Source organism: Larus michahellis, chromosome 3, assembly GCF_964199755.1.
Source record: "Larus michahellis chromosome 3, bLarMic1.1, whole genome shotgun sequence".
NCBI lineage: Eukaryota > Metazoa > Chordata > Aves > Charadriiformes > Laridae > Larus > Larus michahellis.
Genome location: NC_133898.1, coordinates 70,185,502 through 70,197,961, shown reverse-complemented (window position 1 = coordinate 70,197,961; position 12,460 = coordinate 70,185,502). Strand labels below are relative to the sequence as shown.

The 12,460-nt window shown below is 44.8% G+C and overlaps 2 protein-coding genes across 2 annotated transcripts in view; both read right to left on the bottom strand.

The window, feature by feature from the left end:
- The window catches only part of STX7 (syntaxin 7), a 35,580-nt gene extending 33,728 nt beyond the window's left edge, over nucleotides 1-1,852 (bottom strand). The window contains exon 1 of the mRNA XM_074580698.1: nucleotides 1,707-1,852. The gene's annotated coding sequence lies outside the window, so the exon portion shown is untranslated. The remainder of the gene's footprint in view (nucleotides 1-1,706) is intronic.
- A 7,607-nt stretch (nucleotides 1,853-9,459) lies between these two features.
- On the bottom strand, nucleotides 9,460-10,491 carry LOC141740539 (trace amine-associated receptor 5-like). Its single transcript, XM_074579364.1, has one exon. It carries the CDS (start codon nucleotides 10,489-10,491, stop codon nucleotides 9,460-9,462), a length of 1,032 nt encoding a protein of 343 aa, XP_074435465.1.
- Between the last annotated feature and the right edge of the window lie 1,969 nt (nucleotides 10,492-12,460).

Sequence of the window (12,460 nt, the reverse complement as noted above, 5' to 3'; positions counted from 1 at the left end):
GCCTGATGATGAAGCAGGAATAGGAAAATGAACACTGGGTACTGGAACTATTGGGGAGAGGAGGGAACAGGAGGGCTGAAAATGGACCCAACATGAAGTGCTGCTGGCAGACAAACAACACCTCATGGGAAAACAAAGATGGACCATCTAGCGTGCTACATGTTCACACCCAAATCTCCCTAACAGCAACTTGTTCACTTTGAACCAAATGCTCAGGATCAAGTACATCGAGGGAGAAGTTATCTTTGCAAAAAAATCTGATTGAGCTGGATGCTGAGTCTCTCTGAGGCCTACCAGGATGGTAATGACTACATAGAGTTCATGGTCTTTCCTGCCTCCCCCCTCTTCCTTCCCTTCCCCCCACACCCAAAGAGTTTCACTTCAATGTAAGCCACCAAGAACGGTGCTCCTTAATATTCTAAGACTACAAGAGGTGTCTTCATGAAGGCAACACAAATACAGTATCATAGAATCATAGAATGGTTAGAGTTGGAAGCGACCTTAAATATCACCTAGTTCCAAGCCCCCTGCCATGGGCAGGGACACCTCCCACTAGACCAGGTTGCTCAAAGCCTCATGCAGCCTGGCCTGGAACAATGCTGCCCTTTAGCATCGCATGCTTCTAATTTTAATATATTTTAACATTTTTTTTCTCCTCTCTTCCTCCTTTTCTATTAACGGCCCTTGCACAAAACCCCAGGCTCCAAGCAGAAGGGCTGAACCGCTGGCAAAGCAGACACCCAGACAATGCATGGTCAGAAGGGCTCTGCTCACCCTGCCAGCACGGCATGTTCGTCAGTGGAGGGGGTCACAACACACACAAGCACATCACTTCTGGCCATGAAGACCAGCGAGACCACGTTGGATGGGGCTTTAAGCAACCTGGTGTAGTGAGAGGTGTCCCTGCCCATGGCAGGGGGGTTGGAACTAGATGATCTTTAAGGCCCCTTCCAACCTGAACCATTCGATGATTCTATGATAAAGTATCCCGGGACTTGATCACTGAGCTTTAATTAAGATGCAGTGCCTTGCATTTCATGCCAAGCAGAGTGAAACCTTCCATTTCCTTGAACAGTTTCAAGAAGTGCCCAGTGCTGATGCCACGGCAAGGGGCTCACCAGGGGAGCAGAAACAGCGTCAGGCCAGGGGCCTGAGGTGCCAGGCGCAGGTTCCCTGTTTACAGAGGGGATTTTTGTCCTCTGCCTTCCCTCCTGCTGCCACACTTTGCTCATCGCGGATCTGGAAGGGCACGGAGCGCGTTTCCATACGGCGACGGTGACCACCCCACCCTACAACCCGACACCACCTGCAGGCCCCGAGTCTCCCCTCGGAGCACCACGGTCAGCGTCGCGCCCGCAGCCGGGTTACCAAGGGGATGTCACGGGGAGCGGTGCGGGAAAGGCGGTGGTGACACAACCGACCCCACTCCCAAACACTGTCTCCTGTCCGGCCCGCCCCACGGCCCCCTCACCCCCTTCCTGCCCGTCCCAGGCCAGGCGCCCGCGCCGGAGGCCGGCCCCGACCCCAGCCGAGGGCCCGCGGGGCGCTACGGCCCCGGCCCCGGCCCCGGCCCTGGCCCGCTGCGGCCCGGAACGCCGCCCTCTGACAGGCTCCCCCCTCCTGGCCGGACACCGCCCCGTCCGCCCCTTCCCCCGGACGGACGGCGACCACCCCTGGCGCCCCAGCCGAGCTCCCGCTGCCCTTACCCGGCCCCGGCGAACCTGCTCCCACCGGGCGCGGCGGGCGGCGGCGGCAGGACGAGGAGGAACGGTCAGGCCCCGGCCCGTCCCCGCCCCGGCCCGCCGTGACGGCGGGGGCGTAGGGAGGCGGGCCGAGTGAGCGGGGCCGGGGCGGGGCGGGGCGGGGCGGTGTGGCGGCCGGGCCGCCCCTCATGGCCGGAGGATCCCGGCTGACAGGCCCCGAGCGCTCCCAGGGGGAACGGGACAGCCCCGGCCCCTCGCCGGCAGCTCCGGATGAAGAGAGTCGAATTTAAGGAAAAGATGCTGTTGCATCAGGAATCAAGGGGAAAACATGAATAATGAAACAATATTACAGTGAAAAATATGATGTTACCACGCTAATATCCTGCTTTGAAGCACTGCCTTCAGTTTGGGTCACTTCATCTCTGAGTGGGAAATTATAGATGTATTTAAAGGTGCATTTAGATGAAGAGATGCCCGGCAATGTGCACTCGCAGCCCAGAAAGCCAACAGCATCTTGGGCTGCACCAAAAGCAGCGTGGCCAGCAGGTCGAGGGAATTGATTCTGCCCCTCTACTCGTGAGACCCCAGCTGGAGAACTGCATCCAGCTCTGGGACCCTCAGCACAAGAAGGAGATGGACCTGTTAGAGCAGGGCCAGAGGAGGGCCACAAGGATGATCAGAGGGGGCTGGAGCACCTCTCCTGTGAAGACAGACTGAGAGAGTTGCAACTGTTCAGTCTGGAGAAGGCTCTGGGGAGACTTTATAGCAGCCTTCCAGTGTCTGAAGGAGGCCTACACAAAAGCTGGAGATGGACTTTTTACAAGGGCATGTAGTGATAGGATGAGCCGTAATGGCTTCAAACTGGAACAGGGTACGTTTAGATTAGATATCATGAAGAAATTTTTCACTGAGGGTGGTGAGACACTGGAACAGGTTGCCCAGGGAAGCTGTGGATGCCCCATCCCTGGAAGTGTTCAGGGCCAGGCTGGATGGGGCTTTGAGCAGCCTGGTCTAGTGGGAGGTGTCCCTGCCCATGGCAGGGGGGTTGGAACTAGACCATCTTTAAGGTCCCTTCCAACCCAAACCATTCTACGATTCCATGATTTACAATATTTAGCTGAGAGGGGGGGCGAGTGATGCCAGGAACAACGGAAAATGAAGGGTGCACTCACATAACAGCCGTCAGTGGGCCCAGTGGGCCAGAGGAGCAGGCCACGCATGGCTACCAGGGCAGCAGTAGCAGCAGCGGCACCAGGGAGTGACGGGAGCAGAGACGTGGGCAGACCCAGTCTCCTCATGGCTCAGCTACTGGAGGAGAATCATCAGGTGAGCCTCAAGGCTGCCTGCATAGTAGCTGAGGCACTTCTGCATCCTCCCCAGTTCTTCAAAGGGAAAATTATAGGACCAGATGCTCCCCAGAGCCCTGGGGCTGGGCTCCTTCATCTGCAGGATACCCCTGTGCACATTAAATACCACAGGGCATGCAGCGCCTGGTTGCTGCAAAGGCTGTCTCCTCTGCAAAGGCCAGCCTTGGCTAAGGGAAGAGATGCAGAAGTTGGGAAGCACAAGTTCATTTCTGCTACATCATAGATCTCGGTCATCACTAAGATTTAGAAATAACTAGAGCAGTGGAAACCTTAATAACATCTTAACCAAATAAGACTAATAAGCAAGTCCAATAAACTACCAACACAATAGAGTGAAGTAAAGGCCTGGAACAGACCGACTACCCTTTACGTAGGTTCTTGATGTATCTTAAAGCATGCTGAAAGGAGAGACAACACAGCCTCTGAGACTTGTACGTAGAGTACATGTGTTTCTTATGTTAATTGATGCCTGGAAATGTCCTTTTCTCACTTTCATAAATTAAAGTTACTCAGAAAAAACATTCCGATATTCCTACTTGCTGCAGGAACACTGTATACATCTTCATTTTAGTTTTAATAAGATATTTTGATTAGAAAAATTATTTTAGCGCTGCTATATACACAGGTGTTTGTCCCCATACAGTTGACATAGCAAAGCTGATCCAAAATGATCCCACTAGATGGTGCGCTAATTAGAGTATAATACATACCCCTTCTGAATTAAGGCCTCACCTTGATCTTTATCTCCAAGTGTTTCTCATATTAACTCTGTTTATTGATCCCAGTCACTCTTGTATAAAGCTTCGGCTGAGCTCACTGTCAGTTTTTCTCCAGAAAGCAATACACCTTTTGCTATCTGTTTTCAGATATGTACTTCCAATTAAAAATTGAGAAGTGGCCCTTTGTCAGTGAGAGTACTTTATCTAGAGATCACTGCTTCGTTACTTTTCTTTGTAGCTTGGAGGTAATACACAGTTATCACTGATCACTGTTCATTCTCATGCTATGGAAAAGAGGTATCTGAACACCTTCCTAGTGATGCTGTATATTTTGTGAAGGAAATGCTGGTGCTCACCTGCTCACTTATCATGAGCACCCACCTTTTATTGTTCAATAACTAACAATCTTTGTGATACGATGCTTTAAAGTAACTGGTTGCAGCAAAGATACTGCAGCCTGGGAGGAAAAGCTGGATCATGAAACAGACTTTTCATTAAAACATTGTCCATAGTATGAAAACATTTAAATGGCCTCTTTAATATAATCATATAACATAATTAGGAAGATGCAGTTAAGAGACAAGCCAGAAAGTCCTCTTTATTGATCGGATGCTCCTAAGAGCATGGTATGTCCTCAAAAGATTTTTGTTAACTCCTATAGAAAAGCTGTTGGCTGGGAGAAGGTGCTCTGTTTCACCCTTTAGATAAAACAGGAGGATTCCTTCGGTTTCCGCATGCTTTCCTTTGCTAGCAAAGAAGAATGTTTTCAGTGATGTGTAATCCAGGGACAGAAGTTGTAAAGAAGCTGTCTCTAAGTGTTATTGTCATAGATGCTGACAGAACTACACAGTTCTGTCTCTAAACTTATTTAATTGGCTTAGTTCTAGAGCTCCCACACCTGCGTTGCCTGGGGTTTGAGTTCAGAATCACCTACTTATGGACTTTTCCTGTTGCTTTTGAAGCGTGATCAGATTTTAATTCATTAAATGAAATGGGGAAAGAAAGGGGAACATGTTGAGACCCTGCTATTCACAGGTACAGCGTACCATGGGGGATGCTCTGGAGATTCGCTAGCTGAAGATCAGAGTATGTGGCAGTTATATTCCTGTTGATGTATGTAAAACTGAGCTAAAAGGGATGCCACTTCAAACACATGCTCTTTGAGGATCCGTACTCAGTATGGCATCTGATGTTTAAAGAATTGGAAATTAAACCAAAACCAGCAGAGTGTGATTTTGAAAGGGCCTGCCTTCCTCCTAGCCCAGTATCTGAATCTTCCCCACCTTCCTGACTCCCTGTTTCTGCCTCCCACCCCCTGCTCCCTCCCTGGCACCGCACCGGCAGGCACACAAGCCCAGCAGGGTGGGTGGCACAAGCATCGGGGCCGCTGGTAACACAGGAACATGACACTCATTCCCGTGCAACTCCCCATGCCCACATGATGCATGATGAAATGAAGGGGAAGCCGCCCAACCCTAGCCTCATATTGCCAATGAGTGCCCTCTTTCCGAGGCGTGAGCAGTGCCTAAGTGGTGGGTAATTTACCTTATGGGCACATTTCATTCTCTGCTGTCACATTGTACTTGAGCAACTCTAACTTTATATAGGGAGGGCAATGCTGACAGTAGTTGGTACCGATGGCAAACCACCTGTCAGAGCTTCCCAGGCAGTTGTTACTGATGCAATCCACCAGCTGGAAGAATTCCTCTTATTGTTGTCGTCATCTCCATTTGCTAATTTAGTTAAAATATCCGGTCCAGAGCCTGAAATAAGATTAGGTTCCTATTACACCTGATGCTGTACAAAATTATGATGGATGACAGTTTCCAGCCTGAATGAGCTTATGAGTTAATTACATTGCAGAACAGCATATAAAACCTATTTGTTTAAGAAAAATGTAATGAAAAATGTATTGACCATTTGCATGTTATTTAGGCTGGTACTTGCTCTCCAGCAGCAGTAATTAACGTGATAGCGTAGAATTCTGTTCCCAATGTTGATAATGTTTCCTAAAAAAAAAAAAAAGAAGAAAATGAAGTTTACTGGCAACTAATTTTCAAATCTTTCTTTGCCTTTCTGTTTTATTTTCAAGGACTATAATATAATTTAATCTGCACTAGTGAAATAAGCTGACATTATTATTTCAAAGCCCAGTCTTTAATTAAGAAGTACCTGCAAATACATAATCTTTCTAACTTCAGCCAAACCGTTTTAAAATGATGAAGAGTTACAAGGGGCATAAAATTTAATGGTGATACTTTGTTCAGATAAAGAAATACAAATCTACAGAAGGAAATATATTAAAATAAAATGTATGGACTTTGGGGTCAGCAGCTAGCTCTGATAGGATCGAGTAGATTGTAATTTGGAAAATGAGGTCATTGTTGAGCAATTGATCTTCATCATTTTACAGCTCCTCCTCTTCATCATCATCATTTTACAATTCATAATTAACTTCATTGCTTTTTGAAACCATGGAGAAAGAAAAACACACAGAGAGATCCTGACAGAATTTGTCTGTGTAAACCAAACGGACGTCAAAGGCAAGGGGACAGAGGGGGAGTTACAAAGATGAGGAAAGCGTCACTTAACAATAGTTGTGAAATGCAGTGTCAGAAAATCAGGAAAGCAATCATGGCTGCTCCCAGAGTTTTAGCAGCTTTTCCTTGTCACTTGTTTGCTCTGCCACTGTTGCTGTACATATTGGTAGCCTAGTTCTGCTTTTCCCTCTCTCCATTGTTCCAGCCTGCTGTCTAGCCAAAAAGGAGATATAGTAACACCAGGTGTTATACAGTAGTCCTTATACTGTGACATAGACCCTTGTAACACATCAAGGGAATAATGCTGATCCACTTCCACAGGAGAAAAGAAAACTATAAAGACAGATTATGCAATGGGACTCAAAAAAGAAGTGGCCAATTGAATACATTCATGTCATATACCGTCTGTAATCTGTTGAGAAGTGGTAGAAAATATCTCAAAAACAACGAGAAACTCAGTGGAAGCTTTCCCTCTTGCTTTGACTGCAGTGAGTTCAGAGCAAAAGGTGTCAATGAAAGATGTTAAGATGCCCCTAGGACATGACGCTGTTCGAGACCTGCAGATTTCTACATAGCTAAATGTCTAAAATCTATTATATGCCTTGCTTAAACTCGATGTCCCACAGGTGGGCATCTAGTGCTGTTTTAGATGCCCAGATTTGTCCCCCCTGGTTCCCAGCTGCTGCTTCGTTGGTGCTGGATGCTAGCCCCATGTAGACATCTCAGGTTCCCTAAGACACCTTAGGTGGCACTGAACAAATGATTCATATCCTAAATATCCACTGACTACAGCCTGAGTTTAAACAGCCATTCTGGCTGGAGCTATGATCAGTGCTTAGACATTTACCATAATTAAAAACACCTACCCATGCACATTACATTTAAGAGTCTTAATCTCGAAACTCGTCCCACAGCCTAGGTCTTTCAAGAAGTACTGCAGCTTTCCTATATATTTCTATGGTAATTTGGCACCTGAATTTTTCTAAGAATCCGATTCTGCTTTTCACTCTTTAGCCTGATCCCTGGCTTTGGTATCCTTATTATAGAAAGTCTACAGCTGTATGCAATGGGGGTCAAGTTTTTACCTTCTGCTACAGCATGAGTAGACAGAGGAACAGTAGAAGAAGCCTTGGCTTCTGCCCTAAGAAACAATGAAGGTTAATATAGCAAACTGGAAGTATATCAGACGCTGGGAGAATAAAGTGAGATTAAATGACACTCCAACTCCAGACACAGGGCTTCGTAAATGTCTCAGCTTAAAAACACCAACATTTTATGGTCACTTGCTGAAAATAATACATAAACCCTCTTTCTTTTCACCTTCCTCCAGACATGTGCGTTAGATTTAAATATTTTGAATACTGGTATTTTTTCCTGACTGGGGTCTTAAGATTATGGACAAAACCAAAAAAGGGTTTGAGGTAAAGAGATGTCAGAACAGATTACAACATCCCAAAGCTGCATCTCATTTGTATTAGTAGAGGAAGCTGTTCTTGCCATGCAAAACCATAACGAGATAAAAAGGAAGGAAAAGAGTTTTACCATTTAGTTTATCGCATACATTAAAATATGCATCTGCTACAATAATCACTGTATTGCATTGTTTTCCTACAGAATATCTGCTGTGCAATTCCTTCCTTCTGTTCTTACACATGTAGGGCCTGATTCATTTGCCTACTGCATTTAGTGAAAAATGGACCACTCTTCTCAGTAGGCTGTAGGGCATCTGCTGGTTTCTTACTATTAGTTACATGCTTTCTGTAGCTGCTCATTCTTTTAGTGTTTGTCACTCAGAAAATACACAGCTGGCTATAGGGCAGAATGACTTCTTTTAGAAGGCACTAAATTTTGAACAACCTTCAAACCTAATAGTAGTTTTACATACCATTAGCAGAAGACAAAATTACTAGAGTTGTTATTTAACTGCTTGTTAATTTTTTATACAAGAGTTACTACTGCTTACTACAATTTAGGGTTTTTTTCTGATAAAATGTTCATACCAGTGAGATAGAAAATAACTTCCTTACAAACAGTACAAAGTTTTACCATGCAGCTTGCTGCTGAACTGAGATCTCGATTTATCAGCATCTACAGTTTTAAAATGGGCTTCATGAACGCACATAAACAGAGCTGAAGAAAACTGAGAACCTACACTGACATTTTTTGCTCAGCCCAAGGATGTAAGCATATGTTATGTTTGTAAGCAGATCTACTCATTTCTTTGGAAACAAGCAAACAAAAGAGTATGTGGCATCCTAGGATTGTCAGGGAAAGAAATTAAAAGAAGAAAACATAAACCAGCATAACACCTATTGGTATCTGGAGCTGGAGTACCCAGTGCAGTTCCTGTCCTCTCTCTTCCCCCTTCTTCTACTCCCCTTATGCAGTAGGAGTAGAAAAGATACAGAGCAAGGCAAAAAGGGTGTACAGAGGTGTGGAGCAGCCACCTTGCACAAATGGTAAAACAGACAAAGGTTCCACAGATTTCAATAGACACTGCTGAGGAATTCAGGCTTGTGTCACCCGTATGTAGCCTTCGTCTCAGGGGCGTGTCCCTGTGGGCTAGAAAAAGAATGTAAAAAATATCAGTATAATCTTACTTTCCCACCTACTGTTGGCCACTAGCTTAGGTAGACATTTGTTCTTACCTGTAGTTGCATCCTTATGCCTTTTTGTGTTTAAAAACTGACATACACCCTATGTAACTTTGTAAATCAACATCTCTTGCTTTGTGTAAAAATAAGACAAATAAGACAATTGCCTGAGAAGAAAGTCTCTTCAGAAACAGGCAGCAACTATTTAAGGATGCCCGAGGAATAGTATTGACAGGAATAGTATGAAGAGGAATAGTATCCTCTTTATATCTGATTACAGCCAATTTTCAAATGCTTGTTGGCATCAAATAACAAACACAAGACTTTAATTAGGCATGTGTGCTGGGACAATTGTTGTGGAAGGTGAGTCACGGAATGGCATGTCTATTTAAACCTGGGATCTGCCCAAGCCATCTGTTTTAAGAAAAATAGAAAATAAGGAGAGAAATACTAGCTAAGTAGATGTTGAAGAATATCCATGAGAAATGTTGTGATATAGCTTACAGTATTTTCTACAGTGCGCATGGAGGTTCTCGTCATTCCTGGTACAAGTCTGCTGTAGATGTCTTGGAACAAAAGATCCCATGAGTTAAGACTAGTTTCACAGCTTTCCTGAACCAACGGTAGGAAAATACATAGATCAAGGGATTGCAGGCAGAATTGAAGTAAGCGAACCAAATTAGGATATCAAACAAAACTGGGGGGGTAATGAAATTCAGAAGACTGTCTACCATAGTGTCAATAGTAAAGGGCAGCCAGCACAGGAGATAGACTCCTACAGCTATGCCAAGGGTCTTTGCTGCTTTCCTTTCTCTTATGGATGCTCCTATGTGTAGCTGAGACCCAATGCTCCTATTCATGTTGTTTATCAGCCTGGCTTGCTTATTAGCCACAGTAAATATTTTTACATACAAAACTATCATTATGAGGCAAGGGAAGAAGAATACTGGGAAGTTCAACCACCCCCAGAGCCTGTTGAACAGCAGCTGACAGCTACCAACACAGGGCACGTCTTGCAAAAAACGGCCCAGTCCTTCTTCAATCGCTTTAGCGTAGAGGAAGACAGAAGTATAAGCCATAGGGACTGACCACCCCACCCCAATGTAAATGCAGGCCACTCTTACGGTGAACTTGGTGGGATAGAGCAAAGGGTCACAGATGGCACAATGCCGATCAATGGAAATGAAACACAGATGAAATATGGAGGTCAAGCAAAAGAGCGTGTCCAGAAAGGTGTGCAGCCTACAGAAGTCCTCTCCGAAATACCAGCAGCTCTCTACAGACCGGATGGTGCTAAAAGGCAGCACGGTCAGCCCCAGGAGGAGGTCGGCAAGGGCGAGGGAGAGAAGCAGGAGGTTGGTGGGGGTGTGCAGCACTTTGAAATGGGAAATTACGATGACGACAAGCAGGTTCCCCAGCACCGTGATCAGCGTGCCCAAGGCACAGGCCAGATAAACGGCCAGCTGGATCCTGAAGGGGTGTAAGGTCCTGTGGCAGGAGTCGTTTGCCTCGTAGCACAAGGTGACGAGCATCCCCTCCTCAGCAGCAGTGCCCTGGGCTGAGCTCATGCCAACCTGCCCAGCTCCCACTGCCTCCCCTGGCTCTGCCACAAACCTGGAAAAGGATTCACCTTCCAGCAGAAGTGCCAAATGACTAACCTAAAAAAAAAGTAATAAAAAGGCAGGTTAGAGGAGAGATGTCTTTTAACCAAATACTTTTATTAAAGCCATTGGGGAGTTTCCATTTTTCAAGTGAAAAAATGAGCCTGTTTTATCTGTTCAGACCAGTGTGTTCAATTTTTGTAGCATCCTTTTTTTATATTTTGGTTTTCTTTCAGCCAACACCACGAGTAGTGCAGGAAATGCAGCAAATCCAGATATGTGTGGGCAAGCGGTAAATAAAGAGAAGGTCTGCCTTAGAAGGAAAACCAGTGCTGAGTAACAGGCACTGTAAGCCAAAGCTCCTTAAGGGATTTGAAAGCTGACTCAAGTATAATGGTACACTAGTTCTCTTGAACTTCCCTGGAAATGAAGTTCCAATTTAGTTATGATTCTTTTTATTAAGTGGAAGCTGTGAAGTGATTATTATGAAACAATATCTGATGCCCCCTCAGGGCAAGTTGCTCATTTTATAGTGTTCTGGCTATGGGGATATATACAGATATCCATTTTGTTGATGACATAAATATTCAGCAAGGCAAACAGACGTATTTGTATATGCTCTAAAGGTTTCTACTGCTTTTTTCTTATGAAATTGCTATTTAAGTTTTAAGTTATTTAATTTTTAATTGGAACTGTAAGAAATATATTAATGGATTATAATGGGTTATTCCACTAGTCTTTGATAAATCAGACAACTGAATGGTACAATAATTTACAGTAGGACAGCTACAGTTAAATACATGACATTTTTCTATGTGTATTCTTTTTCTTGAAATGACTTGTATGATAGCTGGAAATTATTCCTACCTTTCCCATCCTTCCCTGCAGCAACAAAACATAATAGCAAATCTCTTAATTGTGTTTCCTTAAACTTTTAAATCAGGAATACTTACAGTGAAATACCTCTTTTCATAGAATGGGAGCTGTACTGCAGTGCACCGAAATCCTTTTCTAAGTACATATCTATTGCCTGAGTGGAAAGCAGGAGACGTTATATAAACCAGATGGAGAGACAGTCCCTATGGATGACTAATGTACCTTAGAGGCGTAGAGGGACTGTTGTGTATTTGGACAAATGTGCCATTTTCTAAGAAGTTTAAATGCACACATACCCAGCTGCTGAAGATTTATATCAGAGTTTGTCTGTGGATTTTCTTTCTTCAGGTATTCCTGTAAGAAGATGCAGCTAATGCCAGCTCATCCTGTGGCATCAATGACCCTCATCTCATGGAGGCCTCCTGGACAATTTTGTGATATTTCTTTGATGCAGTGGAATGGTCTGTATTAACGTGGATATTATAAGGACAAATATCACTCAGGAAAGTCCTGGATTTTTGATCCTAAACAGGATACATGGTTTTAAAAAAAGCTTCTCACTTCTCAGTGAAAGTTTTCCCAGTGCTCATATCCTCCACTCTTGTCTCCTGCTCAGTCAGGGCAAACATATACCAGCTCCTAAAGGGACTCCGATGGTACGTCTCTCAGAGCTTGGCTTCTTCCCTGCTCTGCAATCAGTTTTTTACAAGCTCTCCAATGTGACTGCTGTCCTTCATCTTCCCTACTTTGAGTTTCTTCAGTTAAGAAGTTGCCTGCTGCCCAGCTCCCCTCCCTCTTCATCTTTTTGAGACGCTCTGTGACAAAAGCTGCTGACACCCAGCAGAGACACTGTTAGGATAAGGCTGAGGCAAGTTTTTAGACTGAGTTTTTAATACAAGAAAGCTAAAGTCGGCATCAGTTTCCATACCATTCTGGTTTATGTCAGGACATGAGTAGCAGCTGTTACTATAGGGATTTAAAAACTCCTACAAAGCAAGAATATTTTTTTCCAGTTACGCTTCAACAACAATTCAAGGCGACATTTCCACACTATTGAAAA